Source organism: Manis javanica, chromosome 1 (genome assembly GCF_040802235.1).
Source record: "Manis javanica isolate MJ-LG chromosome 1, MJ_LKY, whole genome shotgun sequence".
Classification (NCBI taxonomy): Eukaryota; Metazoa; Chordata; class Mammalia; order Pholidota; family Manidae; genus Manis; species Manis javanica.
The window spans coordinates 220,106,620-220,122,372 of record NC_133156.1 but is presented as its reverse complement, the minus strand read 5'-3'; the positions used below and the strand labels follow the sequence as shown (position 1 = coordinate 220,122,372).

Sequence of the window (15,753 nt, the reverse complement as noted above, 5' to 3'; positions counted from 1 at the left end):
ATCAGATCTATATTTTAGAAGCTCTGACTCTTGGGCTGTGATTTGAGGATGGGAGCGGGGGAGGTGCACAGATGTGACAGCTAAGGCACGGCTAAGGGACACGGAGGCAGCCTTGTCCTGTCCCCACCCTGTTCTGGTGTTCCACTGATGACCTGCTCTCACTTACAAGCTGTGGAACTTGAGCAAGGGCTGGCCTTGTTGGGCCATGGTTCCCCATCTGTAAATTTGGGGGTCTTCACACCTACCTCATGGGGGGATCCAGTGCAAAGCACAAGGAAGCCTCTTCCTGTGCCTCATTGCCTCCTGTCCTGGTTTCAGGGGTGCCTCCTTTCTGGCTCTGCTGGTGGGAGCTCAGGAGTCCAGTTCAACTTGCCAGCTGGCCTCCTGAGGGGCCATGGAGGGGAGCAGCCTCCCGTGGGGCTCAGGGGGCCTGTGGGGCTCTGGCCTGGGGCCTGTGCCTGCCATGTGGGATCTTCTCAGCCCATCGGCTGGCCCTCCCTGGCCCCTCCTGGAGCGTGGTTAATGAAAGCTGCTCCTTCCGGGGCCTCAGGAGGGCCCCCATGGGCCTGCCCTCAGTGGTGTCTCAGAGAAAAGGAGAGAACCCCAGGACAGTGCTGGGAAGGCCGGGAGCGGTTTAATCAGGAAGCCCTCTGCACGTGTGATTCAGGCAGCCAGGCCTCCGGAACTTGTGAAGAGCCTCCAGCCAGCTCTCCCTGCTCTGTGCTTCATACGCCTGCCCATCCTGCTGTGAAGAACGTGGGGGGTGCTGCCTGGAAAAATTCTTAGTGTCTTTGGGCAAGTGGCTCTTTGCAAGGCTGCATGAAGTCAGTGACAGTGAGAATAGAAGTGGGTAGGGTGAGCAGTGGGGGCAGTTGTCATTCAAGTAGGGGAGACAGCAGCCTGGGCTTTCTGTCCAAGGGCCTGGGATCAGTGAAGAAGCACACATAGGCTGCTGGGTTCACATTTTCTAAAAGGTGGGACAATGGAATCTGGTTGGGGAGGAGGCCACCTGCTTCCTGCTACCCAAGTATTTCTGAGGAAGGGTGCTAACAGTGATGGAGGACCTACTATGGGTTTACATGCACCTATTTAATCCTTAGTCAGTACTGCTCTTATCCGCATTTTATTGAGGAAACTGAGGCTGAGAAAGGTTAAGCACTGGCCAGAGGTCACACAGCTTGAAGAGGCAGGATCAGAAGTCAAACCCAGCTCTGCCTGCTGCCTCTGAACTTTCAAGGCCGGGATGCTCACACTACCTGCTCTTCTGCCTCTAGAAGCAGCTTGAGAGCTGAACTGGAATTGGTCCAGAGGCCAACTGTGGCAAAACCAGGGGTTAACTAACTGCTAGTGCATCTTTGCTCCAAGCCTGCCACACACCCCCTTGCTGCAGTCACCCCGCAGTGGAGACCAGCTCGTTGTCTCTCTGGCAGCCCTGCAGGACAGGTGGAACACTTGGGAGTGCCTAGTGCCCCGGTGAGCCCCAGAGGAAATGAGGCCAGGGGGAAATGTCTCCTGGCTCCCTCTCCCCCATGCCGGGAGCTGTGGGCTCCTTCGGTGGAGCGGTTGCTATGCAGCCTTGTTTATTCAAGGAGAGCCTGGCAGAGACCAGCAGCGTGCCAGCAGCAGGGCCAGCGGCTGCTCCAGCACCTGCCCAGACAGGAGGCCTGCAGCCTGTGGCTGGCCAGGAGTGGGGTCCACCACGACCTTGCCTTCCTGGGCTCATGGGCAGCATTGTCTGTGGGGAGACCAGGGAACCTGGATTCCTTCGGTGACCGGGGTTGACTACTGGACGGAGAGGTAAGAGGTGCCCACCAAACCATTTGTTGGGGGAGAGGCATGCAGGGGTTGGTCAGGATGTCTGAAGTCCTTGGAGGGGCATCAAGGACCTGACCTGGAGCAAGGACAAAGGGCACTGTGAAATGGAGGTTGTGCGACATTGGGGAGGCCGTGCCTCTTTCTGGGCCTCCCTGCGTCGGCTGTGGGAGAGGTTGGCCTGCTGCTTTCAGCACTGTGAGCCAAGGAAGGAGCAGCTGCCCTGGGCTCTCCCCTCCCCGGCCAGGGCACGGCCTCTGTCAGAGCTTTCTGTCTGGGTGAGCTCTGCCGCAGGGGCGTGCACCCAGCCAAGGCGCAGGGAGATGGGCAAGCCTGGGAAGTCTGTGCTCCGGGCACTGGGGCGCCCGGGGAAGTGCAGGCCTTGGAGGGGCTCCTGCGGTTGGGGATCTGGCTTCTCTTCCTGGCTGTGTGGACTTAGGCTCTGTTTATCCTGAATCTCGGTTTTCTCACCTGTAAAGTGGGGTTAAATAATGCCTCCCTTGGGGCTTCTTGTGAGGAGTGGAGACAGTGAGGACAGCCACCAGCATGTTTGGCTCTGTGCTAAATAGAAGTCACTTTGCTGATGCCATTGCTATGATTATGGAGATGATCCTGTTCTTTTCCAGAGCAGATTTCAGGCTTCTAAAACAAGGGTTTTGTGAGTCCTGTCTCCAGGAAGAAAGCCTTTGTGGGATGGGGACCTCGAAGGGCTGGTGTTTCGTCCAGAGTGCTGGGAGGGGTGGGTGGGCCGGGCTTTGTGTCGCCTCACTGAACTGGGGAGCTGGTGTGCCCAGCCCTGGGTGGGGTGTGCAGCGGCGCGTCAGCAGGCTGGCCCTGAGCCAGGCCAGCCCTGCATGTTCCACACGCCCCGGAGGGACAGGGCCCTGCAACCTTCCCAAGCCCAGGCTGGCTGGCTCTGTTTCAGCCTGTGGAGCCTTGGCCTTGCAGATTTGAAGAAAGTGCAAGCAGGTCACCAGAGAGTCAGGTTGAGCTCTGCAGAGCCTGCCTCTGAAGGTCTCCCATTGCCCCAGGGACACCTCAGACGTACCAGACTCTGCTTGCCAGCATGGATACCTGGAAATTTATTATTTGTTTTATGCTTACTGTTTGCAGACAAAAGAATGTGTAAAACTCACAAATAGTTTATAAAGATGAGTTATAAAGCAAATGTCTGTGTAGCCACCACTACCCAGATCAAGAAAAAGGCACCTGGCACTAGACCCAAGGCTCCCACTCCTCGGGCCCTTCCTCATCACAGCCTCCTCCCTGCCCCCCAGGGTTAATCATACTCCTTATTTTTTCCTTGCTTTTCAAGAAAGTGTTACCATCCATGTATGCATTTCTAAACACTCAGTTTAATTTTGTCTTCCTTTATATAAATAGAATCACACTCTATGGAGCCTTTTGTGTCTGGTTTCTTTCACTAAGCATTCTGCTGTGGAGTCATCCAGGGGACTGAGTAGAGCAGGAGTTTGTTCATTCCCATTGCTGTGGAATATTCCATGGCACAAATACAGCAGCATTTATTTCTTCATTTCCTGTTGAGCACTGGGGTCATTTCCAAATTTTGGCTGTTATCAGTAGAGCTGCTATGAACATTCTTGTACTTCTTTCTTGGTTCACACGTATAAGGTTTTCTCTAGGGTAGGTACCTAGGAGCGGAATTGCACATCTTTGACTTTATTAGATAAAACAAGACTGCTTTCCCAAGAGGTCAAGCCCATTTGCCCCTCACAGAGTCCCTGGTGCTGTATCTCATCAATACTTGGTATCGGCTATAATCTTTTTTTTTGACAATCTTTGCAGACTGGTGATAGCATCTCATTGTGACTTTAATTTGCCTATCTCTGGTTCTCACGATGTTGAAGTACCTGTTCTGACCTTTCTTCCTTGCTTCTTTCCTTCTTTTTGGGTGTCCCCCCCACCGTCTCCTCCCTCTCAGCCCTCTCTTTGTACTCAGTTTCCTGACCTCCATTTTTCTCTCTGCCTTCCCCACCCCTCTGTTCCCTCCACTGCCCACCATTCACCTTTGTAGGGGACCAGTTATCCAAGTTATTTCTCTGTCATTGATCTTTGAGCAGCAGACGTGGCTCCTGAGCAGTTGTCTGGAGGTCTGAGACCTCCACTTTGTCTCTGCCTCAGAACCTCTGGTTCTTGGCCCAACTCACATCCCTTCCTGGGCCTTGGATTTCCCTTCAATAAGATGAGGACAGAAAAAAAGAAATGGCCCTCCACAGAAGCCATTTTACTTTCCCAGGAAGAACCTGGCACATGCCCTGGAGATGCACATGAAAGAGTCTAGGTTTTGGACATGGGGAGTCAGCTTTCTCCTGGGGCCCCTGGGAACAGGACCGAGCTGGTGTCTGAGGTCTGCGGAGCTTCCTTCAGGGGCATCTTTGCCGAGACCCCGTTCCTGGAGTGTGACAGACACTTAGATGCCTTTGCTGAGACTGATTGGAAAGGATGTTTTATTTCTTCCTAGTCCTCTTGCCCTTTCATACCTGTGAATGAGTGTGCACATGGCAGTTTGAAGACAGGAGCTGCAGCTGCTGGGCAGGGGTCCCTGAACAGCTAAGCCATGTAGAAAGCATTCCTGGGCAATCGACCAGGTAGTTTTTGTTCAAGGCTCCAGGATAGACCACGGTGAAGCTCTGTAATCCTGCCTTAATGGCGGAAATCTCAGGGTGGGTAGAAGCCTTCCAAACTATGGCTGGCAGCTGTGTTATTTCAGGCAGGATTTGACAAATGGCAGCCAGCCCCACCAAGAAACTCAGTCCTCAGGAACGCACTGTCATGGCTCTGAGCATACACTGCCACGAGGAGGGGACCGTTGGGGGGAGGCCTTACTGGGAAGTTGCCGAATGAAGCTTCCCTCCAGCTCTGCCGAGGGCCTTGCCAGCTAGTGGCCAGTGTGATGCCTGTAGTGGTGGGGGGCCTGGCATGGCAAAAGCTTCTTTTGATGGCCTGGGTGAGTCATGCAGCCTCTCCAGGCCCCGGATTATCTCCTCACTTACCAGCTAAGACATTAGCTGATCTCTGAGGTCCCTTGCAGCTTGAAATTTAGTGAGAGCAGAGCAGATTAAGGCACTTCCTGTCCCCACAATGTGAAACTTCATTAAATTATTAGCATCTGTTCTGATTGCTTACTTACATTCGCATCAACATGATATGCAAAAGTGGCGGAAGACTCAGAAGATTTTGAATTTTGTAAATCTATGGATACATCACGTAACCTTTGTCACTAGGGCCACCACCTGCTCATACAGTACCTTTGTGTGAGTTAGAAAAAGACGCCTTTTTCTCCAGGCACTTCACTTCTATTGATTAGAGAAGGGCTGTGTCATTTACTAATCTGTAGTATCTGAAGTGCGAATGGTGTCCCCTTAATTAATGATGCCCTTGTGCAGTGCCCAAGCTCGACAGACAAACAGGGCAGCCCCGCTTGTCACCTACCATCATTGTTTTTCAAGCACAGCTTAAATAAAGCTTTTCCTCACCCATAGGCTTTCCCATGTCTTCTAACCAATGACTCTCATATCAGAATTCCTGGGGAGGGGCAGGCGGCTGTTTCCAGTGTCACAGCCCTGGCCTCTGTGCAGCTCTCCTCTTGCTCCCTCCGTCCCCCGACACCCTCCCTCCCTGGCTGCCCCGCACCAAACGCTCATGCTGAGCTCTTACAGTGCAAGGCCACATTCCTCAGCTGCTCTGGGCACAAAGACGGTCACACAGCTCTGCTTTGGGCTCTTGCCCCTGAGACCACCCTGTCCCAGGAGTTAAGATGCAGGAGCTAATTGCCTCCTGAACGGAAGAAGGGCTCTGTCGGAGCATTTCCTGGCAGGGGGTACTCAGGCCGCTCCTCTGCACGTCCTGCCCCGGACTGCCTCCTGCCTCCTGCCTCCCGCCTCCCCCTCACTGCAGAAAACCACCCGATGGGAGGACGTCCTGCCCCACCAGGGGGCACCTCCATTCTGCACCCAGCCTCAGCCAGGCCTTTGTATCTTCTTGCCCCAAGAACTTCCAGGAAGGACATTTTCCTTCTTCTTGAACATCTGAACACACACAGTAAAATAGTAAACAATAACATTAATAATCACTGTTTAATGAGTACTTGCCAGGGGCCAGACACAGTACTGCTTTTCATATCATACTGAATACTCTCAGTAACCTTGTGAGATAGATATTATTATTTCCATTTTGGAGTTAAACAGAGGCTCAGAGACGTTTAGCTGCATGAAGTCACACAGCTAGCAGGCTGTGGAATTTAATCCAGCCTACTGCCTAAGCACACACTCTGAAATGTTCTACTTCCCCCAAGAGCAGAGAGCATCAGCCTAATGCTTCCACTTAGTAACTCTGTGGCGTTGATCTAGTTACCTAACCTTTCTGAGTCTCACTCATTATATCTATAAAGTGAGGACAATAATGTCTGCTTTGTTGCTCTATGTCACAGCAAAGTGGCACCTCACATGGCAGCCCCTAGCCTGGGGCCTGGCACGCAGCGAGGAGTAGGAAATGTTAGTTTCCTTCACTTCGTTTCTTCTCAACAAGACTTCCTGGGAGGCTGTGCTTCAGTGGGTTCTTCATTCCCTCAGGCTAGTTATTGGGTTATTACTATGTGCTGGGCACCGTCTTAGCACTTTGTTTCTTTAAGTTTCCATGGGCCTGTAGCTGCCCTGTGCCTCCTCCTGTTGGGGGATAGTGGGGTTCCTGGAGGACTGACCCCACCGATCACATCACAGCAGAGCAGATGGCATCTGCAACATGGGCTGTGGCTCCAGAGTGGGCTCAGGGGCCGGGACAGCAGCAGGCGTGGTGGTGGGGCTGTCTCCTCCATGCACTGCGTTCCTGCTGGCTCATGTGCAGACACGGCTGAGCCAGGAGCCCGAGCTGGGGCCCCGGGATGCCTCCCACAGAGGGGCTGGTGGGTGTGGGTGTCAGTCTCCCCGTGTTGGGAAAGGTGGCTCTCGGGGCTGCCAGCTCCAGGAGTGGCCGAGTCTTCAGAAAGTGAGAGTCCCTGTGGATGTCAGCCCGGACCCAGATTGACAATGGAGGCTTATGGCTTGGTGGGGGTCGGGGTGGGAAAAGGAAGAGAACTGTGTTTTTCTGGGGTCAGCACACACCATGTTCCAGAACTTCGCTCATCTCCTGAGTCCTGCCCCCATGCTCAGTGCTACCTCCCGTGTCATGGACACTCCCTCCAACGTGGCCTTTCCCGCCTTCCAACCACTCCCCTGCGTCCCCTCCCTCCGTGCCTGAGGCCTGGTGCCCTCCTGCAGCCTGGGAGAGCCCCCCAACTGTCCCTTCCCGCCAGCTCCCAGGTCCTGCTCCCTCAGTTCCCCTGCTTCCCTCCCTGTCTTCAGCCAGGCCCTTCTCCTCCTATGAAAATGCTCTAGTAATTCCTGTGCTCAAACCACACAGAGAACCACAAACACAAACATCATCCGCCCTCACTCCTGCCCAGCTCCCACCCGATCTCTCGCCTCCCTTCCTCTCCAGAATTTCCAAAGTCCTCACTGTCTCCACTTCCGGACCCTCCTTGCGCTCCTCAACAGCAACTTGTGCTCCTCCAGGTCCCCATGCGCTTGGAAACTGCTTTCCCCAACCTTCTGGCTGATTCCTTAATGGACACAACGCAACGGGCCTTTCCCAGCGCTTATCCATCTGACCTCTTTGCTGAGCTGACTCTTCTGCTCACTGTCCACTCTCTGGGCTTTCCTGGCACCACTCTCAGCCTCCTGGACTGCCTGGCTCTGGGCTTTCTCTCTCAGGGCAGGTCTTCTCACTGATGCCATCTGCTCCATGGCTTCAATCACTGTCATTTCCTGGGTTTTTCCAGGCCTGTAGCTCTAGCCCAGACAACCCACTCTTAAGCCTCACACCAGCTGCTTTCTGAATACCTTCACCTCGATGTTCTGGAGAAGCCACAGACCCATGTGGCCACACCAGGACTCAGTTTCTCTCCCAGACGCACCTCCTCCTGTGTCACCATCTCAGCGGCCAGTGGCACCCTGCCCTCCAGCCCCAACGTCCACACCTTGCACTCAGCTTAGACTCCCTGTATCTAGTCAGCCTCCAAGTCTTGTTGACTTGCTGCCTAAATTATTTCTCTGATCTGCCCCTACTTCCCATTCGAACCACCACTGCCCCAAGCCAGACTCTTATTCTTCTCTTCCAGGATTATTTCCACAGCCTCCCACCCTACCCTCCACCTGCAGTGGCTGTGAACTTGGTTAATTGCAAGGATACTAATGCCACCAGGTGTTGATCAACCGGTGCCACCGGGTGTGAACTTGCTAGGGGTCCGGTTCAGTACTGAGTGATGGATGACACACTATTGAAGGTAGATGGTTAATATCTCTTTGGCAGTTAAAGGAACTGGGCTCAGAGAAGTTTGGAGCAAGGTGGACGCAGAGCAGGGCCCTGGCTCCCTGTCGGCTGTGTGAAGTGCAGGGGTGTTTGGGATTTTGCCCTTGGAGCCAACACTCTTTCCTGGGCCAGTCCTAGCTTTTGTTTGTTTACCACTTGAAACCTGAGTCCCTTCTTATCACCTTTCTTCATTCCTGTGGTGTTGATCACCATGGAACCTGTGTGGCCATAGCTTTAGTGGACGGAGTGGACAACGGTCAGTCATAGGCCACTGCATTCCCTGAGCTGGGAAACTGAGGCTGAGGGTGCAGGAGCCAGAGCATCAGGGGTGAGGATGGAATCTGGGTCCCCAGGACCCTCTGGCTGCTGGCCCTTTAGGCCAGGGGCTGGCTGTTCTAACAGGGGACACCCACACCTTGGTGCTCAGAGTAGGGCCAGGTACAAACAGGGGATCGGGGAATTGGACCTCGGGGGTCAGGTGCTAAGTACTGTCCATGCTAAACTGCAAAACTTTGTCCACATTTGGGCTGGAATTTCTGACTCTGGTTTTTTTGGGTTGGACACGGCTCTTTAAATTCCCACCACGTCCTGGGCCTATGTGATTTTCCTTGGTGGAGGTGCCACTCATTGCTCTTACATCAGATATTAAGGCATGGTTTATTGTATGCAGCTGTGGCCACCTCCCATTGGGCAGAGCCTAGGAGATCCTGCCCTGGGCGCCTGAGGGGGTCAAAGGCGTAGACACAGGTAGGGGCAGGCCTAAAAGGGGCTCTGCCTGCTGGCTGGCTTGGCGAGCTTGGTGTGCACTTAGGTTTCCCTTCTGTGCTGCTCAGTGCCTGGAGCACGGGGGATATCTTGGCCTTTTGCCGTTCTGCCTGCTGAGGAGGTTGTGGTGAGCAGGCCGAGGGCAGTCTTGTTCAGAAGGTCCTTGGCAGTAAAGGTGGCCCCTGGTTAGGCTGTCTGTGCTTTCAGGCAGCTCCAAATCTTCTCTTGAGCCTCCTAGAGCGTGATCAGTTTGGGGAAACTGAGGCAATGGTAATCACTTCGACAGTCTATGGTAAGGAACAGGGCTGTGATCTTATTGTAAAGTGAATCCCAACTACAGCCTGGTGGTTCTCACTCCTGTTTGAGCATCAAAATCATTCAGAAGTTAAGAAAAATAAACCAGACTGATCCCCATGGCTTGCTCCCTAGAAGACTCTGTCAGGAGGGGCCAGAGGTGGGGCCATGGAATCCGTCATTTTAATTAGTTCCCACTGATTCTGATCTGTAACTGAGAATAAGGGCTATGGCTAAATACTGCTTTTCTACTCTTAATTTTCATACAAGCCTATGCTCAGGTTAGAGATGGGTAGCATGAGTCTGCGGGGCCTGCCGCTCTCACTGTCCCCAACGACTCCAGTCTGTTTGCCTGATTTAGCCCTGGAAGGTCTGACCATGCCTGGGACATTCCTGCTGACCTTTTCCGGAAGCAGCCTCCTTGCCAACGTCTTGAGTCTCTTTCCCAGCTTACTAGGGTGAGGGGTGGAGGTAGGGACCTGGCGAGTAGCATCTTCCAGCACCTGGCTTGGGAAAAGTGCTGTGTCTCAGGGACATTCCTGGCTTCTTGTCACCACCATGTGGTCTGATTCTTATCCCAGGAGTAATCAGACTGGGAGTTGCCTTCTACCCTGGTTGTGAGGGAAATTTTCCTCCGACAGAGACCCGGAGTGCCTTGAGGTGGTGAGCAGTGAGACGAGGCAGGGGTTGGGCTGGAACCTCTGTTTGGGCCAGAAGTGTTGCTAGGAGCTGCTCTGCCTTCTGGGGCCCAGGTGGGGATGGTGGCAGCTGGCTTCCAGGTGGAAGGCAGGTTTTCTAGTTCCTGATAGAGAGGAAGTCGGCACTGCATCCTGCCCTGTCCCCAGATGGTATCTCGAGGGAGCTACTCTCAAGTAGAAATTGGGAGATACGGCCTTTACCTCTAATTTTATCAATGATCAGCTTCCTATCTGTCAGGGTGAAATGGGTCACCATTATCTCAGCAAAGAGTTTATAAAACTGTGTGAAGTTGCAGAGCCTGAGGTGAGACCCCTGTTATATGGAAAGAGAATGAAGTTAGGTCCAGAGCAAGAGCTAGTGCCTGACCCAGGGGTTTAGGGGAGGCCGGGAAGGGGTGGGGAGTGGTCCAACAGTCAGCCCCAGGACAATGAAGTGACCCTCTGAGGGGGCCTGAGGTTTGGCTTGGTCAGTGAGGTGAGAATGAGGGCCAAGAACCTTGTGCAGATAGAGACTGGCCCATCCTGAGAGGAAGCGAGAGCTGGTTTCTGGGGGGACCCTGCCGGTGCCTGAGTGATGGGCAGGGCCACCAAGTGCAGCCTTCACCATGAGCTTCCAGGGCAGCTAGCAGAGTAACGGATGTTTGAAGAAAATAGAAACTGGTGCAGAAACAAAATGTCAGATGTCCCCTTGACAAATTCCATTGTCCCGAGACCCTAAGGTGTTCATGTCATAGTGAAGCCAAGTGTATCGGTTTTACTGACACTTCTCACAATGAACTCTGCCCTCAGTCAGGCAGCCTGGGCACTTAGGAGTTTTGATGCAACCAAGAGAGTCTACCTGTCAGACAAAAGGTGTCCTTTGGTCCCGTGGCAGATTTTTTCACTGTAAGAACGCTTTGGCTCCTGATGGGCTGCCTGTGAGACAGTTTAGAAAGTGTTTGCTCTTTGTACTGGCTTCTCTCTGGCCCCCTGCACCATAGGTCCCTGGATGTTACAGGTTAGAGCCCTCTGGACCCCCGAGGACTGTACTCACAGCCCAGGAAGTAGCTGCTGCCGCTTGACAACCTCCCAGGCACCTTCTCCTCCCAGGGGCATGGGCACCCGTGATGCTGTCCCCCCAGGTAAGTGGCACTAGGAGGCCACGGAAGGGGGTGAGTGGGTGGTGGATCTTCCTCTCATCTGCCAGGGAGATGTGGCCAGGCAGGTGGCTCTGCTTGTCTATCTCAGCCCAGCTCTGTAGGCTGATGTTGGCCTTTCCTGCTCAGCTTGCTGTTTGGGGGCTTCCTGGGGGCCCGGGGAGAGTTCTAGAGGTGCTTGGAGTGTTCTAGGAACTTGGCCCGAGCTTTGTCTGCCCTCTCTGTGCTCGTGGGCTGGCTGAGGGGCTGACCCGCTTTGTGGTCAGACTCTGAGGATAAGCAGAGGATGTGGGGCCAGGACCTCACGGGCTGGGTGTCTCCATGTCTGCAGCTGACAGGAGGCGGGGAACAGTGTGAGGAGATGGGGTTCCTGGCCTGGCACTGCCTCTGGGACCCTGCTGTGTGAGCCTTGGTTTCCTCTGAAGAGGGAGGGAATCAGCAGGTCCTGCCCCCGAGGGAATGGGTGCTGATGAGGTGGAGAGTAGCTTTTCCCTGGAGGTGGCGTAGGGGCCCGGAGGCCACCTGGGAGGGATGCCAAGGACCCAGACTGCCGGGGCAGTTCGGGCACCAGGTCAGTATGCTAGGGGAAGAACACCCTGGGGCTCTGGTAGGTTAGTGGGGAAACAACTGTGTGATTTAGTGCTACATCAGATCCTGCCTGACGTTAGGTTCTTGCAGGGAAGTGGGAGGTGCTGAAAGCTTAGGAAGAATCTAGAAATCTAGAAACAGAATGAAGCTGTGATCGTGTGAGCCCCTGGTCCTGTCTGACTCCTTTGTTCTACTGGTCTCAGAGGTTAACTTATTTCTTCCAGACACACAGGTGACAAAAACAGGATGGGAACCTAGACTTCTGACTCGGGTTAGGTCCTGCCACCCTGGGGGTGGGTGTGCTGGGTCCCCACCTTGGTGGAGCTTCTCCAGGTGGGTTAGGGCCCTGTGGGCAGTCCTCAGGTGTGTCTGGGAGGCGCTGGGCCCCAAAGGTGTAGGACAATTCAGCTCCCAAACATTTAAGTGCCAACTGGGCCGAGATGAATCATGCTGTGCCTGTCCCAGCAGGCAGCGGGGCCAGGCAGGCGAGGAGAGGAGAGTGTGAGATGGAGGTGTGCCTGGCTGCTGTGAGACCCAGGGGAGAGGCAGGGCTACTTGAAGGAATGGGTCACCCTACTTTTCCTGACTGCCAGCACAGGTCCCCACTTGGCCCCACACATTTATTCTTGTTACGCCACCAGACTTGAGGTCCTTCTGAGAACCCAGGCAGCCCTGCCCCTGGCTGTGTCACAAGGACGGGGAGGGGCTGAGTCCTTAGTAAGTGTCTGTGGTGGGAATCAGTGGTGCCCTGTGCAGAGCTGGGAAGTTTAGGAGAGAGGATGGAGGATCAGGGTGGGGTGCCAAGGAGGTGCCCAGGACTCCCAGGAGAGGGTCACTGAGTAGGTGATGGGGTGCTCTGTCTGCCACGGTGGGGTGTGTGTGTGTGTTCAGGCCAAAGCCACAGGTGAGGGGTTCCCGCATGCAGTAACAGTTCAAGACTTGGCAGCGAGGGGTGGTCCACATGCAGTGGATGGGAGGTGGGGAGGGGGAGGGGAGCCCAGGAAGGAGGCCAGGAGGTGTGGCCGAGGCTTTGGAGCAAAGCCGGGAGGGAGGAGAGAGCAGGCAGCTGTGAGGAGGGGGAGCAGCCAGCCCCGAAGGCTGGGAAGAAAGGTTCATGGACTTCGGCCGGATCATGGCCCTGGCTGGCTGGGCTTGGGATGGCAGACCCCCGTCTGGGGCCTGGGCTTGGGGCTACGGGGGCTGCAGCAACCCTGAGGGGCAGTGTGTTCCCAGTCCTGGTATCCATGGACTCTCGGGTGGCATGTCCCTGTGCTCGTGTCCCCAGCTAAGGTTCTGGCTCCAGTGGCTGTGTACTGTGGGAGCGTCCCTCGGAGCAGGGCAGGGCCCTGCGCACTCCCGGGTGGAAGCAGCAACGCCAGCCTGCAGACTTACAGAGAAGGTGAGATCGGAGGTCCTGGCCTGATGACCTGGTTGCACCAAATGGCCTTTGAGTGCCCCGGGTGGTCTCTCTGGAGAGTTCGGGCAGAGAATGGGGGGTTCCACTTGGCAGCTGCCCAGTCAGGTCCAGTGGCTACAGAGCAGAGCTTGGCGTCATCCTGCAGGGAGGACATGAGTGTGTTTGAATTCCTGACTGTCCTCAAGCTACTGGCAGATGTTACCTATACGGCGGCTCCTGCTGAAACGCCCTTTGGTTTTACGTGTGTCCTTTCAATTCTGTGCCTCGGGGGTTGTGAGTGCACTGAGGGGGACCCACAGGGATAGGGAGCTGAGGATCTCAACATACGCCCAGCTGTCTTAAGAAAAGTCCCATGGGCCCTGGGAAGAAAGGGTCTGCTGCCCCTCGCCTGGGGGTCTGGATGGCTCTCAGCATCCAGGGAGGTGGTGGGGAATGGGCCCCAGAGAGAGAGCTGCTGGAGCAGTGATTTCCAGGACACCCAGCTTCTCCACCACTTTCTGTTCTAGCTTCTAGCTGCAGACCATCTGCTCTGCGGAGACCCTGTTGCAGTATTTTGGATGGAGAGTCAGATTGTTGTGGCTATTTGCCCTCTTTCGGGCCAGTTCCCTTACAGGTCTATGGCGAAGTCTGAGTTCAGCTTTCCCTGGGTCTGGTGCGAGCCCCAGCTCGGTATCTGTGCCCTCTTCCGTGGGCCTCTTGGCTTATGTCAGGGCACTCCAAGGAGAGCTGCACGTGCGGCAGAGATTCTGAAAGCTGGTCAGTTTGCGTTTCTTCCCCCTCCCCTTCCTGGCCTCCTTCAAGGCCGGGTTTGCGACCACCACTTCACGAGGGACTTCCGGATGCTCCTCGTCTACGTGCACATTTTGTTGATATGTAGGAACATATCTTATTTCTGTAAGAGATTGAAAGTCCCTTAGTGATAAAGACTGACTCACACATCTCTGTATCTCCACTGCTTGGACAGTGCTTGGCGCATTCTATATGCTCACTGGATGTTCACTGCACGAGTAATTGGATAAACAGGTGTCTGTACGGGCACATGATTTGCTCTGAATCACCTGAATTTTTCAGTCTGCATGTGGCCTGTCAGGTGCTCAGTGATACTAGATGCATTGGTTGGACCCTGAAGATGGGTTGATGGTGGCCCTGCACCTTCTCTGGGTATTTAAGGCCTCTGTCATGCTGTGTTAGTGCCACGTATCCATCCCCCTTTTCTTCCCCTGAGTTGCTCATGTCACAGGTCTTGTTTAGGTTAGGCACTACCTAGATACTGTTGAGTGAACAAGTTGACCCAAGGAGTGACTTGGAATTCACTGTTCCAGGGATGCAGCCCAAGAGTTAGCTGTGGCCAGGTGCCACCCAGGGCACTGTGTGCCAAGCCACTCTGACCTCTGTCTCCTTTAGCCTCTCTCCAGCCAGCGCCGAGCATCCTGCTGGAGAAGCCAGCCCCGCTGTTGAGTGGAGATGGAGACCCTGGCAACCTCAAGCTGGGCACTCCCCTGAAGGGCTGGCAGGCCAGGAATGGCCACCCCAGGATCCCGGGGGACCTGTCTCTGCGGCCCCACCCTCTGGGACCCCTCCCCTTGCTGGAGTCCGAGGCCAACAGCGTGGCTCGGGACACCACCCAGATCAAGGACAAGCTCAAGAAAAGGAGGCTCTCGGATGGCTTGGCAGTGTCTTTGCGAGGTGAGCCCTGGGCCTCGCCACCCACCCTGAGGTCTGTGACTCCGGCCACCTCGCTGGTGAGCACCAGCAGGGGTTTAGCTGGTAGCTGGTGCTCTTCCGGGCTGGTCAGGGGTTCCCCGCCAAGCACCCTCTCTGTAGCCTCAACCTCTTTTACTGCTTGGGCCTCTGCAGTGGCCTCCCAACTGATTGCCCCATTTCCACCCTTGCTTCCTTCTAGTCTTGGCTCCAGAGGGATCCTTTTAAATTACAAATCTGATCATATTCTTCCTTCCACTCCCACCAACTGTGCATAAACTACCCAGTGATTTTTGGATGCACTGAGTAATCTTCTAAACATTCACAGGCACCCAGGACCCTCTGCTCTCACTCATGGGTGTCATGCTCTCCCCAGTCTCTGCTCGCCAACCACAGTGACCTTCCCGTTTGGGAGCACAAGTGCTCTCTCCTGCCTCAGGCTTTGGGATCAGCGGCTCCCCACCTCCCTCTGTGCCTCACCTGGCTGAGCCCCACTCACCTTCCCTCGGCTCAGAAACCTTCCTCAGAGAGGCACCCTTGTCCCCCTAGTCTGCATTTGTCCCAGAGAGGCTTTCTAGTAATGCCCAGTAGCTTCCCTCTTAGCTCTTTGCATAGTTTGCATTTGTGTAGCTACTTGTGTGATTATTTGTTTAAATCCTGAATCTTGCATTGATGGTAACTTCTAAGAGGACAGGGCAGAGTCCTCAATGTGAGTCAGAGGATGTCTTACAAAAGAGGCTCTCAAGAAATGTTCGTTGAATACATGAGCAGACGACCGGACAGCAGTGCTTTGCAGTTAGTTCTCTCTCCTCTGGGTCATGGACAAACCTGGTGAGCAGGCCAGGTTCAGATCTTAGGCCTGATATTCAAGGGCTCTGGGGCTTTGGGCAAGCCGGTAACCCCTTTAAGCTGACTCAGTTACCTCCTCTGTGTAATGGGGGTACTAGTACTTCTGCATTACTGAGGATTTGATGAA

General features: G+C 54.6%; 1 protein-coding gene across 10 annotated transcripts in view; it reads left to right on the top strand.

Moving 5' to 3' along the window:
* Positions 1–15,753, top strand: part of TOGARAM2 (TOG array regulator of axonemal microtubules 2) — a 55,815-nt gene that overhangs the window by 7,044 nt on the left and 33,018 nt on the right. For 2 of the 10 annotated variants that reach the window (XR_012122065.1, XM_073214864.1), the window contains exons 1-4: positions 1,523–1,797; positions 10,916–11,056; positions 12,945–13,058; positions 14,481–14,762. Coding sequence is in view for 7 of the 10 variants with exons in the window: in XM_073214864.1 (XP_073070965.1) it covers positions 10,924–11,056; positions 12,945–13,058; positions 14,481–14,762 (529 nt within the window). In the remaining 3 variants the exon portion in view is untranslated. Of the gene's footprint in view, positions 1–1,521; positions 1,798–10,915; positions 11,057–11,384; positions 12,564–12,944; positions 13,059–14,480; positions 14,763–15,753 lie in introns of those variants that run through there. The other 8 variants (XR_012122066.1, XM_017676609.3, XR_012122057.1 and 5 more) reach the window with 8 other exon arrangements.